The 26,598-nt window shown below is 37.0% G+C and overlaps 1 protein-coding gene and 2 non-coding genes across 5 annotated transcripts in view; 2 read left to right on the top strand and 1 right to left on the bottom strand.

Moving 5' to 3' along the window:
* The first annotated feature begins 3,621 nt into the window (after window positions 1–3,621).
* On the top strand, window positions 3,622–3,728 carry LOC123623731. Its single transcript, XR_006730009.1, has one exon. It is a non-coding gene; the product is annotated as a U6 spliceosomal RNA (small nuclear RNA).
* Window positions 3,729–4,245: 517 nt separating this feature from the next.
* On the bottom strand, window positions 4,246–4,307 carry LOC123623676. Its single transcript, XR_006729966.1, has one exon. It is a non-coding gene; the product is annotated as a U7 small nuclear RNA (small nuclear RNA).
* Window positions 4,308–5,904: 1,597 nt separating this feature from the next.
* The window catches only part of TASOR2 (transcription activation suppressor family member 2), a 42,546-nt gene continuing 21,852 nt past the window's right edge, over window positions 5,905–26,598 (top strand). Inside the window, exons 1-11 of one of the 3 annotated variants that reach the window (XM_045529696.1) lie at window positions 5,905–5,922; window positions 11,803–11,940; window positions 12,054–12,178; window positions 12,263–12,282; window positions 12,394–12,493; window positions 14,507–14,607; window positions 15,619–15,722; window positions 18,983–19,055; window positions 19,148–19,210; window positions 21,491–22,210; window positions 25,007–25,249. In XM_045529696.1, coding sequence (XP_045385652.1) covers window positions 12,153–12,178; window positions 12,263–12,282; window positions 12,394–12,493; window positions 14,507–14,607; window positions 15,619–15,722; window positions 18,983–19,055; window positions 19,148–19,210; window positions 21,491–22,210; window positions 25,007–25,249 — 1,450 coding nt within the window. In that variant the 5' untranslated portion in view covers window positions 5,905–5,922; window positions 11,803–11,940; window positions 12,054–12,152. Of the gene's footprint in view, window positions 5,923–11,802; window positions 11,941–12,053; window positions 12,179–12,262; window positions 12,283–12,393; window positions 12,494–14,506; window positions 14,608–15,618; window positions 15,723–18,982; window positions 19,056–19,147; window positions 19,211–21,490; window positions 22,211–25,006; window positions 25,250–26,598 lie in introns of those variants that run through there. The other 2 variants (XM_045529695.1, XM_045529694.1) reach the window with 2 other exon arrangements.

The following is a 26,598-nucleotide window of genomic DNA, read 5'->3' as shown; positions in this document are numbered from 1 at the left end:
ATTTCCAGTAGCTATACTTTTTTATAATTGTTAGTCCAAAATTAATACATGATTAAGTTTTCAGATTGGATCATAAAAGGTATATTCCTCATTTTGATTCATTTTTTTATTTGTTTCTGAATTGAAGTATTTTAAATGGTAGACAAAATAAATGCTTGTGTAAGAAAAACCTAAATTGTAGTAATGTGTGTAAGGTAAAAAAAACTTAAGTTCCCCTTTTATCCACCCCCCAATCTCAGTAACCATTGGTTTAGTCATTATTAACAATTTGGTTTCCTATCCTTCTAGATCTTTTTCTGTACACTTTCAGATAATTTTATTTATGCATTTTTTTATGAAATGGCATTATATAGTATATGTTGTTTACTCAATAGTATGTAATATATATCTTTATATGTCAGTATATACAAATTTACCTTGTTTTTATTTAATAGGTGGAAAGATATTTCCTGTTGATGGCAATTTAGGTTATTGCCAGTGTTTTCACTATTATAGATGCTGATGTACTGAACACCTGTGTGTGTGTCCTGTGTACTTATCCTAGTATTTCTCAGGAATAGATTCCTAGAAATGGGATGGTTATTGGGTATGTACATTTAAGGGTTTATTTAGGTCCTGCCAAATTGTGCTCTAAAAAGTTGTATTTATCTTAAACCAGCTATCCTTTAATATCTTAAAAGTAAAAGTAATACCTTTAGGATTAAGTAATGGACTGTTCGTTCAACAACTATCAAATAGCTTACTAGACTACATAAAATATATAAGTATTGTTAGTATTGACAGCTGCAGGTTGCAGTTCTTCTATAGGGAGATGTGGTCATGAAAGTCGTGGGGAGGTGTACAAGTGGCTAGTTTTTGTTAGAATTATTGTGACGCCTAAGATGTTGACATTAAGTTTATCTCATCATCTGCTTTCAGACTAGATGTTTATAGAGCAGAAAACAGGTACCTGTGACATAGCATCGGAAGTTGGTTTATAACTTTCTCATTCCTATTATTAGAAGTTGAAAAGAGAAAAGAGTGTCTAAAACCAGTCTCACTCAGTACCTCTGTGACAGGTTTTGAGAAAGGAAGGAGGTTATTATAGGCACTTTGTCCAGAATCCAACCTCTGTGAAGCTTGACGTAACATTTAAGGCTGAACTCACAGATAGAGAAATGTGTCAAAAGCCAGATGCTACAGAAAACTCAAGTTTCCAGAGCCATTGTCATTTAACTTAACCTTTTCCCACATGGCTCTTTATTGGTCACTTAAGGCCTAAGCAGTACTCTTAATGCTTTACAGACAAGCATTTTCAAGTTACCTTGTTAGATGTTGCTTTAGGTTTCTTTGTGGAATAGCCTCCTCTTACTTGTTTCAAATACACTAATAACCTTGAATGTTTAAAGCATGAGCATTGCTCAGTACAAATGAGGCCATTCATTCACAAAGTGTTCATATTGTTTGGTGAGCTAATTTAGACTCTTAAATAAAAGTATATTGTGTAAAGAAGAGAGAGTGTCAAATAATTTTCTAGATAAAATTCTCATCCATCTCCTGATTTACAAAGCAGGAAATTTGTGCTTTTTTGAGAGTGTCATTGAGGTTGTTATTGTGAAGCCATGAAAGATTGAAGATTAGCTATGGTTTTCCAACAACTTTGCTTTTGACATACTTGTCCTTCTGCTAACCATAAAATTATTACTTTTATCAATATACTGGTATTTGGAGAATGCTGACCTAAAGGGGAAGCATTTGTAACCATAAATAGTTGTAGAAATAGAAATATATAAGCACGGAATAATTTATTTGCTACTTGTTCCTCTTTGTTTTAAATCATTAGCTTTATTTGTAGCTTTACTGGGAACAATATTCCCCATACCCATGTTAATAAATATTCTCTGAGCACGTGTATTTAGGACACACTGTTAAATAGTGTTTTTAATTGCACCATCTCTCACAGTTTTCGGCTTATTCTTGTGCATCATGATGCTCAAAAATGGGGGTGTATGTAGTAGTATTCTATACTTCCCAAATTTAAAATCTGTGCCTATTAATGTCTTGTAGAATTTAGAGAAGTTGATAATCATAGAGTCATTTCCAGAGTTCCTTTTTTTAAACTTTGATTTCTTTCACTTTAAACAATGTTTCTCAAATATTGAGCCTCAAAGTATATTGAGTTAGATTTTTGAAAATTATCTTACTTTTCAATACTAAATGCAAAGTTTCCGAAATTACAGTTTCCTAAAGGATTCTTGATTTGTGTTTGAGCTAGTAGGACAGGTTATTTGTAACATGAATTTGAAGAAGCACAGGATTCCCATTTTGTTTTGAGTAATGCAGCTAATAAGGTTATAATTTTAACTGTTGTCACTGGTGTTTTGCTGTGTGACTCCATTCAGATATCCATGTTTTACAGCACTGGTACACTGATAGTGAAGGAGAAAGCGAAACTGAGCAAAAGTGATAGTGAAACTTAGAAGAAATAAGTAGATGAGGTGCACCAGCTTCAGAACAGGTTTTTTTAACACTTCATCCTTTTTTCTTTCCTATTCTATTTACAATATTTCATTCTGATAATAGGAAGTTTGTTGAAGGATTTTTAAAATACCTCAATAATTGAAGTATTAGGACAGTTTAGTCCAAATTAAGTTTATTGAAATGTTTCTTTTCATTCCTGTGATAGTCTACTTTTTGTACATCTGTTATTCATAAGTTAATTAAAAAGCTTTTTGCTCTTTAACTTTTGAGCTTTAATGCATTGGGCAGAGTTTTGGTAAAAGTAGGAAGCCATATTAATGTACTTATTTATACTATATGACCAAAACTTACAGTGATATATAATTCATTCCATTCTTATTATTTATAAATAACAGGTCTATAAACCTCCCAGCCTTGATAAAGGGAATATAAAGAATACAAATAGAAGAGAGTAAACAGTTCAAATGGTTAAATGTTAGGAGCATTCGTCAGGCTTGGTTCTTGCTGAAGTGAAGACTTGTAAAATCAAAAGGCACAAAGGGGTTAATCAGCAGAACTCTGGGATCCAGGCAGTGCTTCTCCTAAGCCAGCCTCTCATAGCAGGGGCATAGCAGTCTCTGGGGTAGCACATGGGTATCACTGGAAAAAAGTACTTTCAAAAAAATGTAATATATGTTTATTTTGTAAAATGGAAAAAAGAATTTTATAATACAACCCAAAGGAAGTAAAACTCAGTAGACTCGTTGGCTGGTGAGGAAACCCCAGAGACACAGTGGTTCTTGTTGTCTTTCGTGCAGGGGCAGTAGTAGCCCCTTCAAAGGAACCTAGCAGGCATTTGATGAGAAGATGGGGAGGGTAAGTTTACCAGAATGTGACATGGGTCAAAAAAAAAGGGAAGAAACACTGAAGAATGAAAAAAACTAAAGGTCATTTATCAATGAGAAATTTGCTTAAAGGTCTAAGCAATTGCTGACCACCATTTGACGCTACAGTTACCTCTGCTTTTGATCAGCGGTTATGGTGGATGGCTTTCAACCAAAGACATGAGGAGTCTGGCAGGGCATATTTTAGCTCCTGTATTAAAAGTAATTCACCTTCACTTGTAATTTATTTAGGTTATTTTCTTCACGTGGCAAGTCTTTTAAATTTTAAGACTGTTCAGTGCTCGCTTTGGCAGCACATATACTAAAATTGGAATGATACAGAGAAGATTAGCATGGCCCCTGCGCAAGGATGACACGCAAATTCATGAAGCGTTCCACATTTAAAAAAAAAAAAAAAAGACCATACAGCTATGGTAGTAGCCACAACACATTACAGGGATTTCTCAGTTACACAGGAAGGGAATAGGTGATGTTTTCAGTGATATTCAGCATGTCCCTCTTAACCCCATCCTTTGATATCTTAAACAGCTGCGTTATCTTTGTTTGTCTTTTACAGTTTTTGAGACAGTGTCCTTGAGTTCAGACTCTCTCTTCCAGAGGGCAGTTTCACTCCTCCACACTTCTTACTTGGACTCTGCATCTGAGCATGGTTTTCAGTACAGTCAAGTGACTTTGGTGAAAAATGACATTTTCTTAAATGAGGTGAGGTATTTGGTACACACCATGTGATGGTTTTTTTTTTAGTTTTAAAAGAAATAGACCCATCATCTTTGGTATATAAGCCTAGCACTTTTTAGGTATCAGTTTTTAGACCTAATGAAAGATCCTTGGAAATAGTCATTTGGACGGTAATATATTCTATTTTTTAATTTTTTTCTTTTTTAGATTTTTTTTCGTTTTGGGGGGTTTTCTGGTAAGGACCGGAAAACCTGCTAGACAAATTCTAAAAGAGCTATAACACTAATATATTCTAGGGAATAGAAAAATAATACCTTTAATTAGTCTTATAACAGAAGGAATTCAGATGCATTTAAAAAATTAATTTGCAAGGCTAAATAGCATGTTTACAGTATTTGGTTTTTCTCTCTTTCTACAGTACAAAACTTTTTACCAACAAAAAAAATCAAGTAACTATACTCAGGAAGAACTTCAAGAAACTTACGGGTTTCTTCTGTTTGAAACTGAAAGTCAGGTAAGGGAATTAGGTTGTAGAAAATTAATTTTGTGGTATTGTACAAAATTAATGGTATCATTAGTCTTAAACATTGGTACTTCAGTTCTGTAAGATTTGTCAGATTACCAGTTTATCAGTGTTTTTTGTTACTTAGTTCGGTAGCAGTATAAATGACAGTGGTGAAAACCAGTCATGAAAGAGATTTGATATGTACAGCTTTAGTTTTTTAATGAAGACTCAGATCCAAGTAACCTGGATATAAGTTCCGATATCTACAACTTTTCATATTTTCTCTTTAATTTTATCTTAAATGCGTTTGTAAGTTTAGGGTGAGAGTTGGATTAATACAGGTTTCTTCAGTGTCAGTAATGCCCTTTTTAGTGGAGTGAATGGATATTTCTCCATTCTGGATCATTGCTTACATAGATATTGTTTCCTGTTGAGGTTTTTCAAGTTTAAATTACATGGTTGGGGGATAAGATGAATACTTTAGCATTCTAGTTAGTTGGAATTATTTCATTCAGTCTTTGAAGATTGAACATCCCTATTATTGCCTGTACCTAAATTGTGAGAGAAGGGAACTACTGTATACAGAGTATGTCTCCGAAGATATGTATGGCTTCCTAGATACAACTTAAACAATACCAGAGATCCATCATCAAAACTTAAAATAATTTGGCTCACGTCTGTAATCCTAGCACTTTGGGAGGGTGAGGCAGGAGGATTGCTTGAGGCCAGGAGTCTGAGGTTGCAGTGAGCAGTGATAACATCACTGCACTGTAGCCAGGGAGACAGCAAGACCTTGTCTCAAAAAAAAAAAAAAAACTTAAAATAATTCACAGGAATACTTTGATTGAGTTAATGGTTAATAAAAAATAAGGGCAGGTTTGCTTAAAGAATAATTAACACTGACATATAAAAATTATATAGTAACACTAGAAGAGCTTATCCCTTTTTAACTTACTCATCTAAATTCAAATAAGATATGCTATGGATTCACACCAAAAATGACATTTGAAGATAAGGCATTTTTGAATGTAGTGGTTTTTAAAGCCATAATTGGAAAAGAAGTCGTCAAGAGAGGCTTTATCCGTGACCTTGTTTAATTTAGTTTTGCTGGTGACATTTTTGTTAGTAGAAGTAGTAAAATTTTATGAACACTTTACACCATTAATCAAAACATGGTTGCTTTACATAAGCTTGCTTTGTGCCATGAATGTATACAGTGAACAGATTCTATAGTTATTTTAAAGCTTATAGATGTATAGCCTTATTTCCTTGCCTCTTCAAAGACTGATATTGATAAGCAAAGTAATATCTTGTGTTTAAAGGCAAAATTGGTATGTCAGCGTGGACTGCGTGTTGGCAGCAGTGCTATTAGTACTCTCGGTGATCCAGCCAAAGGTAAGTCTGTAAAGAAAAAAGGCGTCTCTTTTACAAGATGAAGTGAGGTTTAGTTAATTTCATTAGATGCCTATATTAAAAGCTGGTTTCATTAATGTCAAACAGATAATAATCTTCAGAGTCAGACCTTTAAACATATAACTGAGCTTTGAGTTTAAAACTTAAGGTATCTTTCAGTGCCGAGAGATCAGTTTGGATCTCTTCTGAAATATCATAATGGCAGTTGGAATACAGAATAGATAGAACTGACAAAACTTGGCAACTATGGAATGTGAAGGGTAAGAGAGAGGAAATAATCAAATACAAGGTTTTAAACTTAAACTATTGTGATACTAGAAAGAGACACAAAAGAAGAGAAGCAGATTAGGAGGGAAGTTGATGTAATGGAAAAGTAATCTAATGGTTAAGAACATGAATTAGCACTAAATTTTAAGCTTCAGTTTCCTCATCTGTAAAATAGATTACCTTATAGAATTGTCATAAGGATTAAATGAGACTGAGTAAAGTGCTTAGCCCAGAGGCTTGCACCTAGTAAGTTCTCAGTGAGTTGATAGTACTACTTTTATGAGTTAAATTTGAGAAATAATGAGATTTTCCTAAGTGTTTCTTAAAAATAGCCTATAGGTGGTAGAAATAGTTGATCTGGACATGGTGGCTCATACCTATATAGTTCTTGGAAGGCTGAGGCAGGAGAATCACTTGAGCCCAGGAGTTTGAGTCCATCCTGGGCAAAATAGATTCTGTCTCTAAAAATAGTTGGAAAAGGGATTAGAACTGAGTTTGAGGCTGGGATGGTAGGGGTGGGGTGTAAGTTGAAACCAAGACATTGTTAGCGGGATGGTATAGAAGGAGAAGATGGTGAAGAACAGAACTTTTTGGATCATTAATGGTACCAGGGCGTGGGGAGTTGCAGGGGGTAGAATGAGAAGGTGTCAAGAGCAGACCCTTGGATGGAGAGTCAGAAAATAGTTTCTCAAAAAGCAGAGGGATCTCAAGAAGAGGAGGGATGTTTAGCAGTGCTAGGTGCTATAGAATGTGGAGATCAGGACTGAAAAAGATGATGGGGCTTCATGGTTAGATTCCTGCTGACCTTTAAAAAAACAAAAACACTGCTTTATTGAGATGTAATTCACATACCATTGAATTCATCCATTTAAAGTATACAATTCAGTGTTGTAGTATGTATCAGTGGTACTTCATTTCTTTTTATGGTTTGAAAGGTATGGTCATGTGCTGCTTAACAGTGGGGATACATTCTGAGAAATATGTTGTTAGGCAATTTGTGTGAACATAGAGTGCGCTTATACAAACTTAGACGGTATTGCTCCTAGGAACCGCACAGCATGTTATTGTACTGAATACTAGACTGTTGTAACACAGTGGCAAACATTTGTGTATCTAAACACAGAAAAGGTACAGTTAAAATATGATATTATAATCTTATGGGACCACCATCATATGTGTGGTCCATTGTTGACTGAAACGTTATGTGGTGCATGATTGTGTTCTCTGTTATGGTTATACCACCTTTTTTTTTTTTTTTTTAATCCATTCATCAAGTCTTGGACATTTGGGTTATTCTTTTTGGCTATTGTGAATAATGCTGCTATGAACATACATGTACAAGTTTTTGTGTGGACATGTGTTTTCTTTTCTCCTGGGTATATAACTAGGAGTGAGATCACTGGGGCATGTGGTAACTCTGTAAAACAAAAAATTTTTAAACTTAATTCAACTCATCTTCTAAAGGACATTAAAGGTGACAAATTACATGACTCCAGTAACCCTACAAAAAACCTTTTTTCTTCTCCCCTATTTTTTCACCCCACCTTCTTTTCATTATGAAAAATTCAAACATGTAGAAAAAGTGGAGAGCACAGTATAATATACCTGTCACCTAAGTTTATTTGCCTCATTTGTTTAAATTTTTTTCTGAAGAATTTGAGAGTACATTACATATAATCACCTCAACTTACATCTCAAAAAAAAAAAAAGAACATTTTCCTACATTGTTACAATCCCATGATTTTATTGAGGATGTTTGAGAGGCAGGCTTTAACGGAGCTATGGAATTAGCAGCTGGATTGTTCCTGACAAATACACGTTCTTCAAACACATGTGACATATGCTGGGATTGATACTGAAATAGCACTACTGCCTGTGTATATTTTATAGTTTTTGGCTTGAATAGAACTGGGTAGTTCTGTATATAATAGTAATACTTTCTATCATTAGAGTGTTTCATGGTTTTAAAAGCTTAATGATCTTTTTAAATCTTCATGAGAACCCTGAGGTTTATGTGTGTGACCCTGGCCCACCCTTCTCACTTCAGTGGCTTATTCCTAACTGGAACGCAAGCTTCTGACCACAGATTCATTGCTCTTTTCCACTGCACACAATTTTCTCACCCATTGTCTTTTACATTTCAAACGACATGCCTCCATGAAGGAAGAGCTCTGTCCTTCCCTCCTTGTTTTCACTGCTGCTTCCTCCTTGGGATCCTCCTCTCCTATGGGCAGTGTGCTGCTTAAAACCTTTGGTGGTTCTCTGCTGCCTACAGAGTAAAGTCTACGCTGATTATTGAGTCATACTAAGATCTGTGCTCTCTAGCTCCAACCTGCCTCCTCAGCCTCCACTGCTTTCTCTCCAGCTCCCAACCCTGTGGCCTGTGTCCTAAACACTTGATGATCTTTTATGCTTCTATACTTTTGGTCATTCTCCTCTCTACTTAGGATTTCATTCCTTTCTCTAAGGAACTTGGTCTTGCCCTGACAAATTCAATTATTTCTGTGTTCTTATAGTTTTTTATGTATACCACTTTATAGCATTTAATGATACTTGTTTCCATTTCTGTGTGCGCTCAAATAGAACACGTTTCACAAATGTTTAAATACCTGATATATGTTGGGCTGTGGTGTGGCTACAGTAGTAAACAGAACAAATATAAACACTGCCTTAATGGAATTTGTAATCTATCAGAATAAGCATCTTGAAGGCTGGAACTTTGTGTTTTATTTACCTTTGTGTCACTGCTGTCTAGCACAGAACCTGCCATGTAGCAGTAAACTCTCAGTACATATCACTAAATAAGAGAACTTACTGATACTTTTCGTGAAGAATAACTTGAGAATCAGATTACCGTAGACATCTTGGTTGAATGATTACGTGGAGGAAAAAGCAGACTAATTTAGAATTTTCTAAGAATGTGATATTTTTATCTTTTTTCAGTTATCATACCCAACTAGAAAATTGGTTTTCAAATGTATATTTTAAACTCTGTTTCCATACCTTTAGAATATCACATAGTAATTCTTTAAAAGATAAGCAGTATCAAAACAGATTTTTTAAATGGACATTTATTTGTCCTTTGTATAGTCTTGTTCAGTTAAAGGTAGCCTTACATGTGAATTGTGTCAGTGTAAATAGTCTTTTTAAAACTGTAAATTAATCTATATTTTATACTTTTATAGGTGTATACATTTCCAAATACTCAGACTATCTTCATCCAAGACCATGGTATCATGGAAAATCTGGTTATGTTGTAATTTTTAATATAATTAAGGTAAAGCCTAGATGTGCTTTTTTGTAATTTTCTTTTAAAAACTGAAGGTTATCTGCCTATGATATTCTTTGTAGCTCATTAGCTACACATAGTCCTTGCCAAAGACAGCTGTTCAAATTCAGGGAAAACAAAACCATTTTTTCTTTTTATTAAAAACAGAACTTTTTCATTTACAAGATCATCTATGAGCATTTTTTTTAAATAAAAAACTTCAGAATAATAAAAGGAGTATGCAGTGAAAAGTATTCCTCACCTGTCAGAGCTACTTTTGGAACATGAAATAACAGAGAACGAGTAGCTTGCTTATAAAATGATATGATTACACTTACAAAAGGTGAATTTGAAAAAATTCCCTGTCTGGTTTAAATTGTCAGCATAAGAAATCTTTATTTTCTTTCTCTGTAAAACATCCAGACCTTGTTCACAGCTTCATGTGGCACCTAGAACTGATGATCTCAAAAATTCTTAAATGTCCTAAATAGTGCTATTTATGTGAATCAGGCAACTAGAATTTTTACACAAATAGTAGGGAAACTCTGATTTTAGATGTTGGTGGACTTTTTGAGGACATTTCTGTGATCTAGTTTTGTTTTGATTAATTGTTTTTGTTTTTATTTCTTACTATCTTAAATTTTTTGGTTACAAGTTCCACATTACTGACCTTTTTTTAAGAGTCTGAACTCTTCATATTCCAAAATTTGCTCCCAAAAACCAGAGGGAACGTAACATTGTTTTGAAACGCAATCACTGCTTTTCCCTCCTTAATCTTTCTTCTGCTCTGTGATAAGTGCTGCTGCGGAAAGTATGCCTGTCCGTGCAGATAATAAGCATTTGGTTTTTTAGTTAGATTGTGCTTCAGCCTTGGTTTCTCACCACTGTATCCCACCCTCTCTGGCTGGAGATAGCCATTTTGTTTTTGCCTATATCTGTTAGTCCTCTTTACCTTATTTCACAAAATTTGAGCCACAGTCAGTTCCATAAGGTGTTTGAAGAAGACAAGGTAGAGACTGTGATTGCTTACTGAGAAGTGCTAGTCACATTATTTGGCTTCTTAGGATTGCCCATGGTGGTCCCATAAATGAAGAGGCAGGATTTTAACAACAACAACCCCCCAAAAAAATCCTTTTTTAAAAAAAGTAATTACCTTCTTATAAAAAATTACCTGTAGTCCCAAATCCCACTTTGGTATATTTGTTAGTATATATTTTTATTTTTTCCATATATATTGATTTCTTAAGCCATAAAAATTTATCCTATGTACACTTACATGCTAATTCTTTACCTTAATGTTATGTTGTGAACATTTTCTTATGTCATATTATTCAAAACAGCTTTTTAAATCATTGTATAATATTTCATCATATGGTAAACTTGGCTCCCCCTCCCCCGCTTTTTTGAGAGCTGTGTAACCCTTGATGAAGAGAAATCTACCACGGGAAACACTGTGGACTGCACAGTGATCAGGGCCAGCTGCCTGCTGAGCACTTGACTAAATATTTATTTGCCCCCTACTGACTTACTAAGCCCTGGCATAATAGAAATATCTTAATCTGTAATTTACAATTGATAATTCAGTTGGGAGACTCATCTTTTGAAATTTTAGATTTTGTCATCTTTTATGTTACAATCATCTAATAGCCATTCAATGACTATAACATAAAAGATGGTGGGCTAGGCCAGGCATAATGGCTCATGCCTATAATCCCAGCACTTTGGGAGGCCAAGGAGGGAGGATCACTTGAGCCTAGGAGTTTGAGACCAGCCTGGGCAACATAGCAAGACCCCATCTCTTTAAAAAAAATTAGCCGGGCATAGTGGTGCTTATCATCCTATCTTCTCGGAAGGCTGAGGCAAGAGAGTCACTTGAGCCTAGGAGTTTGAGGCTGCAGCGAGCTATGATCACACAGCTGCACTCTAGCCAGGTGACAGAGCTAGACCCTGTCTCCGGAGAAAAAAAAAAAGGCCTATATAGTTCTTCTTTAAAGAAACAGCTCTCTTAAATTTGAGGCAACTCATGTGTTCCTTTCCATATGGTGATTGAAAACTATGGATATTTACCTTAGATGCCCAACACTGTAGTTTTTAATACAATTTTAAAGTTTGTGTATAATTGTAACTGTTGTTTGCCTTAAGATAATTGGGTTTTTTAAAGATAATTGTTTGTTTGTTTGTTTTTTTAAGAAGCCTAGTTTTTAATACTAGGCTTACTGTTAGTTGAAACACATCCATATCTTCATTAGGCTACTTTTAAATGAATCCTAGAGTAAAAGTTATTGCTATTTGAAGACATCTGATTAGCTTTAATATTTTTATTCTAGGGAAAAGTCAAGTTTGTGTCTGAGAATTTTACAGCTAACTATACTAGGCCATCTTCTGGCTATGATTGCCACGTGGCTGCAAATACTAACAAGGTTTCTGACAAGACGAGTCATTTTCGTGCCTTTGAACTGAGTCAGGTATAGTCACCTGTAAATAAATAATCTAATGTGTTACGTTTCAGGGCTGGGTGGGGTTGAGATAAGCTTGGTATATATGCAATTTCTGATAATACTTATTTTTGTTCTTTCAGTATTACCTTTATGAACTCTCGGGCAGCACTGTTGCCAAGCGGCCCAGACAGATCTGTCCATATGTAATTGTGGCTTTTCAATACAGGGAACCCAAAAAGATGGCAGCACCGGCTTGTGAAAGCATGTAGGTAATCATGTACATACTTTGCTTTGCTGTGTTTGTTTCTTACGCTTTTATAAAAGTGCTTTTCTTTCTTTTCTCTTTTAGACTTGAACTCAGTGAAAATGGTAAGAAAACTCTCACTGAGTTTAGATTTTTTCTTTCATCTTTTAGATTTTTTTTAAGGAAATGTTTCATTTATAAATAATCTGTTGCTCTCTTACCGTCATTTCTTCAAGTTCTCACATCTCCATGGAAAGGGAAATTAACTATTCAAGGCTGTATGCTATGTGATATAACTCTCTGGCCCACTTACGGTACAGTGCTCCCAGCACAGCTGTAAGTATTAAATTTTGTGTCCTTTACAAATGCTTGTATTAAAAGAGTTTTTTTGTTTGTTTTAAAATTCTCATTTCAGGTCTTGATGGGTGGCAGTGGTGTGAAATGTAGAAATTGTGCTTGGTTTTAAATTAGAGCACATTTGGCTATGATGTTTAGAGCCCAGGGCCATGACACAGGAGACCTAAATTCTAATCCATTAATGGAAAAATGACCTCTCAGGATAAGTTAAATTATTTGATACAAGAAGTTTGACTTTCTCCAAGAAACAGATTAGATTTGCCTAGATAGCAAATATAGCAGATTATAGCCACTTAATCCTGTTGTTGAGTTTTTGTTAAGATTTGCAGTGTCTGGTTTTCTAATTTCACATGATTCTTTTAGAAAAATATTGACTAGAGAAGCTGTTACATGTATTTACATTAAAGTGAATGACCATGATGAGTGTTTTCTCCTGGGAAACTGTGAAGGCAGCTTATGAAATCTTTTTGTTTGGCCTATTCTTAGTTTGTACCCAAAACTATTGCAAGATAGTCATAGTTTAATTGAAATACAAGGTGAAAACTGATGTGCTGTCAGAATTCATTTTCTTTTTATTGGCCTTTCTAAAAAAGAGGGCAGGGTATTATAACCTGTAAAATAAAGTAAGAATTCGTGAATAAAATAAGTGAGAGAGAAGGGAAAGTTCTTCCTCACTGTAGAGTGCAGCTGATAAATGTGGAAAGAGTAATGAGTTAGAAAACCACTGTGTTGCAATACAATAATACCAACCAATGGATGCTAAAAATAGCAGGTGAAAGTTTGATAATATTTATATATCTCACGACATTTTCCCACAACTTGCTCATTAATCACAAAGGAAGAAAATACAGGGCATTGGCTCATGCCTGTAATCCTAACATACTGGGGGCTGAGGCGGGAGGATCACTTGAGCTCAGGAGTTCAAGACCAGCCTATGCAGGAGCGAGACCCTGTCTCTACTAAAAATAGAAAATAAAAAAATTAGCCAGACAACTAAAAACTTAGCTGGGCATGGTGCCATGTGCCTGTAGTCCCACCTACTTGGGAGTCAGGCAGGAGGATCTCTTGAGCCCAGGAGTTTGAGGTTGCTGTGAGTTATAACAGCAACAAAACAAAACACAACACAGCAACAAGAAAAGAAGGTTAAAAAAATAACGTGTGTGTGTGTGCGCGCGTGTGGAGAAAGAATGACAAAGTAAATATGCTATACTGTTAACATTTAGAGATTCTGGATGAAGAGTCTAAAAACGCTTTGCAGCCAAGTGTGGTGGCTCATGCCTGTAATCCTAGCACTCTGGGAGGCCAAGGCGGGTGGATCGTTTGAGCTCAGGAGTTCCAGACCAGCCTGAGCAAGAGCGAGACCCTGTCTCTACTAAAAATAGAAAGAGATTTTATGGACAACTAAAAATATATGCAGAAAAAATTAGCTGGGCATAGTGGCGCATGCCTGTAGTCCCAGCTACTCGGGAGGCTGAGGCAGGAGGATTGCTTGAGCCCAGGAGTTTGAGGTTACTGTGAGCTGGGCTGACGCCAGTGAGACTCTTGTCTTAAAAAAAAACAAAAAACACTTTGTACTACCTTTGCAACTTTTCTGTAAGTCTAAAAGTATTTCAAAAAAATTAGTTGGGAAATGATACAAAGATCTGTATGTGGTTCATTCTGTGGCACTGCATGGTAGACGATCCACCATTACCAAGGGTTTTCAACTCTTACATAGCTTAACTTTTTTAAATTCTCAGTTCCTGTATATGTAATTCTTTGGCACATCTGGAAATTTTGTTTATACCAAAAATACACGTCTTTAGAAAATGAGCATATTTGCAGACCATGCTCTATGGGTTATAAGTATGCATATTATTTAACCTTGATTTAAGGGCTTTTTTGTGGTAGTGATATTTTTGTTTGCATTTACATTAGAAAACCAAAAATTATGGAACTATACGTAGTTCCAGTATTTATCACACTGCTCGATATTGTTGTTTTGTTTTTTAGACCACAGGAACTAGATTTTAAGTATGTAATAAAAGTGTCTTCCTTGAAAAAACGACTACCAGAAGCTGCCTTTAGAAAACAGAATTACTTGGAGCAAAAAGGTCTGTTGAAACATAATGACATTACCTCCATGTCTCGGGCTTTGTTTCAGTTATTTTCTACTCTGTCTTCCAAACACGCATGCACACATACTCTCCTGTCTCTTGCTGAGTGATTCGTAAAAGGGTGTTTTGTGAGAAAGTTCTAGAGTTACTATGTTTTTCAGTTCCTTAGAGCCCAACTAGAAACTGAAAAGCAGTTTCATCCAAGATGACAAAGACTAGCTTTGATACAGAATACTAATGGAATTAAGCAGATATTAAAAATCGTTGGAAACTCATAACCATTCCTCTGAAGGAGAACAGAATTTTTGTTTTTATTTATTTATGTTTTTTAAATCTCAGATGAAAAACAAAATATGAGAAGGAAACTTCTTGGTGCTTAGGTTAGTTCTAGGAATGTTATTTTGCAGTGTTTATTTGTCTTGTTGGTCCTATAGTAGTGTCAGTATAAGAGCATTGTTTTAAAGTAATTATTTCAATAACTTTTTATTGGCGGGACGTGGTGGCTCACGCCTGTAATCCTAGCACTCTGGGAGGCTGAGGTGGGCGGATGGTTTGAGCTCAGGAGTTGGAGACCAGCCTGAGCAAGAGCGAGACCCCGTCTCTACTAAAAATAGAAAGAAATTAGCTGGAAAACCAAAAATATATAGAAAAAAATAGCCGGACATGGTGGCGCACGCCTGTAGTCCCAGCTACTTGGGAGGCTGAGGCAGGAAGATCTCTTGAGCCCAGGAGTTTGAGGTTGCTGTGAGCTAGGCTGATACCACGGCACTCTAGCCCGGGCAACAGAGCGAGATTCTGTCTCAAAAATAAATAAATAAATAAATAAATAAATAAATAACTTTTTATTAAGGAGTTTTATAACCAAGGAAGAACATTAATAAAGGTTTTTTTGATAGAATTCCTATTCTTTCATTTTAGTAATATAGAAAATGAATAAGTTAATTATAAAAATGTAAATGCATATTCAAATTTAAAAATAAGAAATGTTTTTCTGATTTTTCTCTACAGTCTGTTGCCAAGGTTTGTGCTTCCATCTGTATGAGGTGGAACTGTCAAACAGACAAGGGGAAAAAATAGATAAGCTATCAGAATACATTAAAAAGAACCAATTGGTAAGAATCATTATATTATTTTTCCCTAAATTGAGAAATTGATATCCAAGTATTAGTTGGCTTGTGCCTAGATTGAATTATTTTAGTTTGCTAAAAGCATTTTCATTGTTTAATATTTATTTGCATAGTTAGTAACGTAACATCCCCCCTGCTTATTCCTGGGGGATATTCCAAGACCCCCACTGGATGCCTGAAACTGGATAGTACCAAACCCCATGTGTACATACATACCTGTGATAAAGTGTGATTTACAAATTAGGCACAGTAAGAGATCAACAACAATAACTAATAATAAAATACAGTGGTTATAACAATATATTGTTGTAGAAGTGTGAATGTCTGTCTCTCAAAGTACTGTATTGTACTGTTCTCACTCTTCCTGGTATGATGATGTGAGATAGTAAAATTACCTCCGTGGTGAGATGAAGTGAGATGGGTGACGCAGCGTTGTGAGGTGCCACTGCTGTTGCCCTAACGGGCAGGTGGTGTGGGCAGCGTGGACATGCTGGACAAAGGCATGATTCCAGTCCTGGACAGGGTGGGCTGGTGCCAGCCAGCACGAGATTTCATCACACTGCTCAGAACAGTGTGCAGTTTAAAACTTAGGAATTGTTTATTTCTGAAATTTTCCATTTAATATTTTTGGACTTCAGTTTTGTCATCTAGTGCAGGGGGAGAACGCTTCTTCCAAACCATCACTTCAGTCTCGGACTGGCCCGTGTCGTCTGCACGCCCATGAGCCAGGACTGAAAAAGACATAGATGGCACTGGGTCGCTGAGCCCGTGTCGGGCCCACTGCCAGCTGCGGGGTGAGGCCAGCAGCTGCGGGGTGAGGCCAGGCCTACCCGGTCTGAAGGAGCCCTCCCGGTAGATGGGAGCTCTCTCTGCAGCTCCCAGGGGCTGGGGGAGTGGGTGCTGAGGTGATAACCGTGCAATGTCTTCTGTAGGATGACAGTCCTTTCTTTTTATTTTGAAGTAACATAGTCCATTTTCTATTTGGAAATTAAAGGGAAGAAAGTCTGAAGATACTTTCAGAAAATGCATCGGTAAAGGCACTTCTGAGTGCTCATGGTGTTAGGAGCAGTAGAGACTTAGTGCTGGCTTTGCTTTGAAACCTATTAAGAACAATTATTAATAGAAATCACATATTGCATGTGGCCCTTCCTCCTCAGTGCTCCATGCTTTTTTTTCTTGTCTCGTTTTAGGAGTATTTTTTTACATATCTGTCTCCCCAGCTAAACATTGAGTTCCTTGAGGGCAGGTGTGCAGTCAGTGTCTTTGATATCTTAGCGTCTGGTAGAGAGTGGACAGGTAGTAAATGTCCCTTAGAGAAAGTGTATGTGGGATGGTGCCTAGAACACTGAACTTAGGAACAGGAAGGAGCAAGGTCTCTTTAAAGCGTGTTGAGAACACAGGGGGCTGTATTATTCTGGGTACATAGGGAAGAGGCTAGAAGCAGATACTGTATTTAAAAGATTCTATGATTTCTCCCCACAAAGGTTAAAATAGGAACTTTATACAGCCTTTATAATACATAATTTGAGACACTAATAAGATATACTACATATTTTTGTTTTATTTGCATGTATTTTTGAAGATTGGGGTATATGATTTTAATAGAAAGATGTTACTTCACATTTTTATTACAAAACTAAAATGCAGAACAGTGTACAGGCTAATTATTGTTACTTTCACTTTTTACATCAGTAGAAAATGAAACGAACCATACCTATTTGCAGTTTAATAGACACCAAAGCTATGGGTATATACAATCATTTGTATGTTTATTTGGCAATGCTGGGGGCCTACTGTGTGGTAGAAGCAAGGATACAAAACAGTTCCTAAGTCATAGCTCCCATAAGTCATGGAGCTTATAAAACTATGGAGGGGACAAATAGATATTCACGTGCCATGAAGCACACAGGGGCTGTAACAGAGACCTATAGAGACTCGAGAGTGATTCTTTCTGTGAGATCAGTACCTTAGTTGTAATCTAATAATTTGAAAAAGTCTTTTGTTTCATATTTTCATTGTGATTAAATAATTTATTGATTTACCCTATTTGTAGGCTTATGTCCTATCAGTTTTGAAATAAAATGTTTTGGCCGGGCGCGGTGGCTCGCGCCTGTAATCCTAGCTCTGGGAGGCCGAGGCGGGTGGATCGCTCGAGGTCAGGAGTTCGAGATCAGCCTGAGCAAGAGTGAGACCCCCGTCTCTACTAAAAATAGAAAGAAATTATCTGGCCAACTAAAAATATATATACAAAAAAAATTAGCCGGGCATGGTGGCTCATGCCTGTAGTCCCAGCTACTCGGGAGGCTGAGGCAGTAGGATCGCTTAAGCCCAGGAGTCTGAGGTTGCTGTGAGCTAGGCTGATGCCACGGCACTCACTCTAGCCCGGGCAACAAAGTGAGACTCTGTCTCAAAAAAAAAAAAAAAAAAAAAAAAAAAAGAAATGAAATAAAATGTTTTGAACTGAAAAATTATTATATGAACTTTGGATTTTATCTTTTGTGGGTATATAGGTTTTTGAAATGGTGAACAATGGAAGAGAAGAGCTGTTAACTTTATGATTTAGAATGACAGCTTTTAGATGACTTCCCCTACTACCTGGGGACAAAATTGCCCAAGTTACTGAAAACACAAAATTTCAAGACTTTTTTTTTTTTTCTTGAGCCCAAGATTTCCCTGAAGACTCTGGTAGAAGGGAAAAAAAGGAAGAATTTATTTTCACCTACATTTCTTGTTGCCATAGGACCTGATTAATTTTTATTATTTTCCATTGCTTGGGATGCTATAGAAAGGATTCTTTTATTGGATGATATCTTCAGTTTTTCTAATTCCACGATATTCTGATAATTTTCACATAAACATAAGCTTAAAGTGCTAATAACAGGTCTGATTAATCTCAAATTTGGCTATGTAGCAACACGTGACAATTTAGGCAGTGGTATAAAATGTCAGCTGTCTCAGTGAAAAAATGAAATAAGAGTGTTTTGATATATAGTTGAACACTATTCTAAAATTAACCCTGAAAGTTCTTGTTATTACATGTAGCTCAAACAGAGCCAAGATTATTTGAGCTAACAAGCTTAGTTTCTGAATCAGGAGACAGAATTACCCTGATTCTTATAAACATTAACATTTCCGGAATTTTTTCTTTCATTGAGGTCACACTTCACTAATGAGTTGTGGTAGAGGGAGAAGGAGAGAGAGATTGAAGAATCTTCTTTCATATGTATTTTTCTTTTATGTTCAAGGCAATTATCAAATGCTTAGAAGATCGGGGGGTTTTCATTTTACTTACATCAGCAGCCTTAATATCAGAGTCAGGTACGGATAACTTTTAAATATTTTTCAATACGTCTACTTTTGTTTTATAAGATCAGCAACCTAACTTTTCTTCTGATTCTCATTCTGTGTAGTTTTTGGAGCTGCGCAGATGGATCTGCATGGGCTGCATTTGTTCCGTTCACCCCCGTTAGCAGGTGAGGAGACAGATTCCCGGTTCCCTCTGTCTGGCAGATGTGTTTTAGGCCTCATCTGGCTTGACTTCTCAGCGCATGGCACTGTGAACTGTTCCTTCCTCTTAAATAACTCTCTTCTCTTGACCTCTCTGGTTGACCTCTTAACCTCCTTTGCAGGTTTATCCTTATCTCCAACTGTCTACTGACATTTCCACTGACATATCTGAAAGGTGCCTCAAATTCATTGTGTCTAAAACTGAATTCACTTGTTACTGAGCAGCACTAGCTGGAAGTCACTGTAACCACAGTCTTTCCAGTAAATACGGGTCAGAACCTTCAGAGATGCTGTCCCCTTACCTGGACTGTTGATCTTTTTCTTATCCAGCCCACACATTCTCAGGGTGGTGTTGCCCTCCCCCCTGCCAAAGGACGAAAACTTGGCTCTTAGGGGCAAAAAAAAATCACCCGTATAGTACATAAACAGATATGCAATGGTATATCTGTAGTATTAAAATTTCAGAGGGCAGTTGGGGAAAAAAGTGAGTCTAAAAGGGCTGGGGGGCAGGTAATGATTAAAAAGGTTGTTGAGCAACACTGATCTAGCTTATTCCTGTTCCCACGTGTCCAGCTTTGGTTTCAGTATCACTTCCCTGGTTCTGTCACCACTCTTCCCTCTGCCAGGACCCCTGGGCTTATCGGTATAACTTAAATACTTATTTGTGAGTATTTGCTGCCTACCCCTGTATTCTACTGTGTCCCTAATGCCTAGCAATGCCAACTACTTAAAACAATGTTTACTGTATAAATAAATAAATGAAAGTGAGTCATTTCTTTTTTGTCACATGAGGAAATTCTCATTGTCGTATAGTCACATTGTGTGTTCATAAAACTGTATACAGTGTGTATAAGGCTACAACCAATACAAAAATGTTTTCAAAGTTTATTTTTAAAAATTCTATTACTTAAAAGCCAAGAACTGTACTTTCTTAGGTATCACTTCTTTGGAAGAGGTAAAACATTACCAATTATAATAACATAATGGCTGTGGCTGTTTGCATTTCTAAGCATTCATTATGTCAGGTATTGTGTTGGATATACCTGATGTAGCAATCCTTCAAGTAAGTACTCTTATTATAACCTTTTCAAAGATGAAGAAACTGGGCTTTTTTGTAGATTTTATTATAGTTTAACACAAATCATACTGGGTTCTGCCTTGCCAGGTTCCTTCTTAAAATAATGACTTTGCCTAGAAGAAACTGCTTTTTTGTGAACTTAGTAGTACACATGGACTTTTCATATTTTATTTTTCCTTCACTTGTTACTCTAAATGATGAAATGCAAAGAAAGGAATTTTTATCCTAATATCCAGCCACATTTTCCTTTTTATTCTTTGTCCTTCTTTTCCTAATCCCCACTGTCATGCTAATGTGTTTAATTAGGACTCAACTTGGTGTTTTCTTAATTTTGTAGTTACTTTGTCTTTAACAAGAATGGTCTGATTCCTATTTCCATTTACTGGGCACCAGAGGCCTTTGTTATTTGTGGGTTTATGTTACTGAGAACTCTGAAATTTTCTAGGATTTTATTACCCAGTTAGTTCACCAGGGACCTGACTTTTTTTTTTTTAATTCCCTTTCACTGTTTCCTTTGGGTTATTGAGTTGCTAAAAAAAATTAGCACTTTAGTGAAAGGATGAGCCAAAGAGAGGAGAGGAAACACAAACTCTTCAGTAAAGTTACTTAAGTTTTTACAATTTTTATTTCATTTGATAGAAAAGGTAATGAAATTAGCGGTAATCATTCCAATAAGATTTGGGCATTATTTAGGGCTTCTGTTTTTTCAGTTCAGTTGATTTGCATTGTAACGTCTAAAAAGAATTTGAAGTGAGTTATATAAGGTACAGATAAAATAAGAGTACATTTTAAAAAGCAATAAATAAGAATTAAAAAGTAGGAAAGCAAGTCTGCTGGCTCTGCAGGCCAGTGCGGCTGCCCTGATGGACACTGAGCCTCCTCACCAGTGAGGTGGAGCTGGGGGCAGGGTTTGGCTTCCTCCTGCTGACCTAGCCATTGCATGTCAGGTGTTCTTTTTCAGGTCAGGGTATGTGTGTAACTTCACATATGGAGATACATTCATTACATGTACCCGTAAGTCTTCTGTTAATTGCCATTTAGGTTATCATTTGAAATGCTATAGCATATTTAACCATCACGTAATTTTCAAATCTCAAGCATTTTTTCTGTGCGTTCTGTTAAAAAAACAAAACTTCAAGTGTTTATTATATGTGTGTATGTATTTTAGGGGTGAAGGATTTGAAAGTTGAAGATGACATCTCAGTGAAGGTGATACCTATTTTACCCACCCTTAATCGTGCCCTGCGAGAAGCAAAGAAATCACTTCCTGAAGAAGCAGCCCGTCCAAACACATTAGTAAAGCATCATTTCCAAGAATTGTGCAAGATGCACAGAAGCACTTCCCTGACTGCTCCTCCGCAGGGTGGCATTAAGGAGACTGCATTCTTTGGGAAGCTGTCCAGTGGCTTTGACTGGGTTCCTCCAGCTGAAAAGTGTCCTTCAGAGTCCTTAACTCAGCTGAAGTCTTATTTTTCGGATCCTAGTGGTTATATTTTTGAAGTGTCTACTGCTTTGGATTTGGTAGCAGAGCCTCCTCAGTCTCCTTGTGTTTCAGATGGCATTTGTGATGCTGGATTTTCTTTAGTTATGACTCCAGATCCTGAACTTCTTGACTCAGAGGCAGAAGTAAGAAAAGAAACTGAAATGAAAAAGAAATCTGAAGAAATTTTGAAAGTAAAGAAGGGAGTAGTGGTTCCACTGGGCCGAGCATCAAATCTGAGAGTGCAGCCGAAGAGGAAGGCCAGCATGCCTCCCGCCGTGCAGAGCAAGACGGTGAACTTGTGCCGCCCCCTTCCCAAAAGAACTGCTCCCAGAGCAGACAGTGGCTTGGATTCTCCAACAACTCTGAAGTTAGTTAAAGGACAGTTTCCTCAGAAAAGAAAAAGAGGTAAGCACGATTTATGTAGATTATTATAATAGCTGTCATGTTCGAACCGTGTTCTGTCTTGGTTGTGGGGACTGCAGCTCAGCAGCATCAGTTAGAAGACTGTGAGAGCTACCAGTGTTTCTTTCCAGGTGATTTGTGTGCGTGCCAAAGCCCAAGAAGTACTGCTCTAGATAAAGCTGAAAACCAAGCAGTAGGGAAGACTAAGATATCTCAAACGCCTGCCCAGCAAAGGTTTCTGTTCTACTTGTAAAATTGCTCATGTGTTTACATTCTATTCTGAGAAAGGTGGGTGTCTGGTTTCTGTGCCATCCCTGACAAGTGGAGGTGGGAGTAGGAGAAGAGGATCTTCTAAAATCAGGTACACCAGTGGCAGCAAGGTGATAGCTAACAGCCTGGACACTGACGGGGAGGAAATGCCTGCGACCTCCAAAACTAAAGCAGTCTAGGGCAGAGTTTCTAATCTTTTATGTGTATCAGAGTTTTTAAAATGATCTCCTGGGTCCTCGGACAGATGTACTGAAGTGGGATACGCAGTAGCCTGGAAACAGTTGCACACATGGTTTTGATGCTCCCTGAAAATTGAGTGAGATTCAGAGTCTAGAGGCATTTAGGGTGTCGGCACACACAGTTTAGTGAACACAGCACAGCAAAGCACAGGACTTTGGCTTTGGGTCATCTCAAATTATCTTTTTTGTGTGTATTTTCTCTAAAAAGGTAGGGAGCTATAGCTGTGTGACCCCTTAGAGAAGGGGTCCACACACTGGCTGAGGGGCCACTCAGTTCCCACATCATCTCTGGCTGCGCTACACTGGTAGAGTCGAGCAGAGGCAGAGACCACGGGGCCTTCAAACCTGGAAGTGTGTACTCTCTGGCCCTTCACAGAACACGTTTGTCACCCATATCTGTCATGTTTTGAATTTGAAACTGTTCGTGCTAAAGAAGAAACATCTAGGTTGTGGTGATCCTCAGGATTCTAAATAATTAAGGTTCCACCCTGTGGTCTGACAAATAGTGATTTCTGGCTTACTGTGATCTGAGAAATGGTGAGGGCCGGAGGGTGGAGGAAAACACGACAATATAGAGCTGTGAGTCGGACTGCACAGCTCCTGGCAAGTATGTTCCAGGCCAGCCATGCTGAGTTTCTGCTCTGCGTGAACCAGTGCACTTGTAGGTATTAAATAATCTATAATTCAACATAGATTGTCACATTTTTTCAAATGTTTTTTAATTATATTTACTGTAAGATATGCTTGCCAGTATCGTTCAGTACCCAAAAATTCATACATGACTGACAAAAATTTCAGAAAACTATGTGCAATAGAATCTGATAATTTTTATTCTATTCTGTCTCATTTAAGAAAGAATTCTGGTTGTGGCATACTGAATTTATTTTGCAACCCACCAGTGGATTATTATAGTTTGAGAAACGTGATTTTGAATGTTACACATAAACAGAACAATTCCTACAGGATCACCTGGTTTAATTTGTCTTCTTTTTTTTCTCCCAGGACCTAGGTTTTTGAGAGATTTTCGCCTCTTGTTTGTGCAAATGTTAGAAAGCCCCCCCACCCCCAGGTTTTATTTATCTACTCTTACTTTCTTTTTCTGTTTAATTTAGTCCAAACTGTTTTTATGCCTGATTTGTGTTTTGCCTTTTCCTACACTGAAGAGTTTAGAAAATATAACTAGAGTGGAATGAAAAGTCTTATTCTTACAAAACAAATATGCTGCTTTAGTATTTGTAATAGTTTAGTAGGGAGGGAAATAATTAGACCCAAGGGAATGTGTGTAACATTAAGAGATTCTGAAGACTTTTTAAAAAGCCACTCCTTTAACCCCCGAAAGAATGAAATGAAATGGATCTCTTTCTTTTTCCCTACATTTCACTATAACACTGACCACAGTTTCTTACACTGTTTAATGTCACGTTTAGTGTTCTCAATGAGAAACAGTGTTTTCTAATATAATGTGAGTTAAAAATATTTGCCAGCCATCTGTATGTGTGATTATATTTGGGGGGCTAAATTTTTTGGTGGGAACAACTGAAATGATGAAAAATCAGTGAGATTAAAGTGTTCAGAACAACATTTTTCTAACTCTTAAGATTGAAACACTTTCTCTTGTGCAATATAAGCAGGGAGTTAGTGTTTCTTTTTCTTCCCACCTTCAGCTATGTACGTACTCCGTACGAGTGAAGCATTCTGTAAGGGATAATTTTGTGTAAAAAAGTCATTTGTCAGAAATAAAACCAGGTGCAAACTCTCCTGTCTCCCCCTGTCTTTTAAAAGATTATTTTTCAGATGGTATTAAAACTTCGATGTTTACAAGCAGTAAAATAAAATGTAACATGGCTCTTCATGCATACACATTCTACAGTGATTATAGTTTTAACCGTATCACCTATTCGAGCTGTGTTGCTTTTTGTTTAAACAGAATTATCTGTCTCCGGGGGCTGTCAGCTAGCATGTGCCGTCTCACTTGCCACGTCAGTCAGAAAAGGTTACGAAGAATTTTTTTTAATTAAGTTGTGCCTTTTTATAAAGTTATTGCTCTGATATTTTCTTCTTCACCTGACAGGGATATAGACAGTCACTTGGCAAGTTCACACTATATTTATGTGAGAACTTTTAAGTTTTCCATTATTAAAATCTGTTAATGAAATACTTGAAACTTTGTAGTTTATTCCCCATTACTAAACTTACCCTCTCCCCACCATAAAACAAAAGAAAGGGAAAGGCTATGCTGGTGGGTGTCTGGGCCCCTACCCCTCACAAAACAGTGTCTTTTCCACATAAGGTGCGGAAGTGCTGGCTGCACAGTTTGTACAGAAAACCAGATTGGATAGGAAAAACCAAGAAGCTCCTGTTTCTAAAGATGTTCCAGTGGCAACAAATGCTAAAAGGGCAAGGAAACAAGAGAAAACTGCAGTCAAAACTGTTCCAAGGGCCAAGCCACCTGTGAAGAAATCTCCACAGAAACCAAGGGTAAACGCAGTCAGATGCAATCAGAACCCCAGACTCAGAAAGCAGCCACGGCCTGGTAAGAAACACTCTTCCTGTACATTTAAACACCACAATACACACCTAACAGAGGCTGCGAGATCGTGTTTTGAAATAATATAAGACCAGTTAAAAGTTACTAATAATTTTTTTCTGTATTCTGTAGTTCAGATACTAACAAGAATAAGTAATTTGATTTCTTATTGTGAATACATTAGGATGGCGCAAAGATCCAAACCGTCACAAAGTTGAGCCTACTTTTGAATTTGCATAAAGCCTGAACATGAATGGGATTGTTTACAAGAGTTAAAATGTAAATGGTCTTATTTATGACTAATTGCACAAGCAAGTAGTATCTGGCAGTACTATTCTAGACCATAATCAATCATGAAAAGTGGAAGCTTGTAAGTCTGCCTAAAGAGTATTATAAACAGATTGTTCATAACTGTCAGTAATCCAGAATCCTGAATTTGGTTTTAAAAGGCATTAAATTAATTTTAAAAATAGTTTTAGTTTTCTAACTTCATTTAAGTGAATAATACAAGTAAGTTTAGTTACATGAACAAACAGCTGACTGCTCAATCTGTGTTCAACTGTTAGACATAACCTCTTTACTAGAAAGTTCTGATAACCCTTAGATTTCACCTCTGTGCAACTGAACAGGCACCAGCTCTCCTCCTCGGTCTATTTTCCTTCTTAACTTTCCTCTGCTGTGTATGGTGTGATTCTTATTCCAAACTGCAAAGTCTGTAAATGACACTTTATCTTTGGTATTGAGTCCTGTTGTAGTGTACATATTATTGTCTTTTTTAACAAAGAGACTTCATTCCCTTGCATCTTTATATTTCTCAGTTTTCTGTATGATTTCCCCAATTCTACTTTCTCCCTCATCTATTACTAGACTTTTGAGACAAAGTCTCTCTCTGTCACCCAGGCTGCAGTGCAGTGGTCTCATCACAGCTCACTGCAGCCTGCAACTCCTGGGCTCAAGCCATCCTCCTGCCCCAGCAAGTAGCTGGGACTACAGGCACCACCATGCCCAGCTAATTTTTTCTGTTTTTAGTAGAGACAGGGTCTCGCTCTTGCTCAGGCTGGTCTCGAACTCCTGAGCTCAAACGATCCACAGCCTCAACCTCCCAGACTGCTAGGATTACAGGTGTGAGCTACCATGCCCGGCCACTCAGGCTGCTGTTGAACTCCTGAGTTCAAGTGATCCTCCTGCCTCGGCCTCCCAGAGTGCCAGGCTTTACTAGACTTTTAAATTTCTCACAGATATTAAAAATTCAGAGAAAGAAACTACTGTTTTTGTTGGGGTAGTGGAATTATGGATGAGCTTGGTTTTTTTCTTCATTAAGTTTTTTTAATATTGTTTTATGACTAAAGATTTTT

This window comes from Lemur catta, chromosome 18, assembly GCF_020740605.2.
Source record: "Lemur catta isolate mLemCat1 chromosome 18, mLemCat1.pri, whole genome shotgun sequence".
In the NCBI taxonomy this organism is placed as follows: domain Eukaryota; kingdom Metazoa; phylum Chordata; class Mammalia; order Primates; family Lemuridae; genus Lemur; species Lemur catta.
Note: the sequence above shows the minus strand (reverse complement) of the source record. Positions and strands in the feature narration are given on the sequence as shown.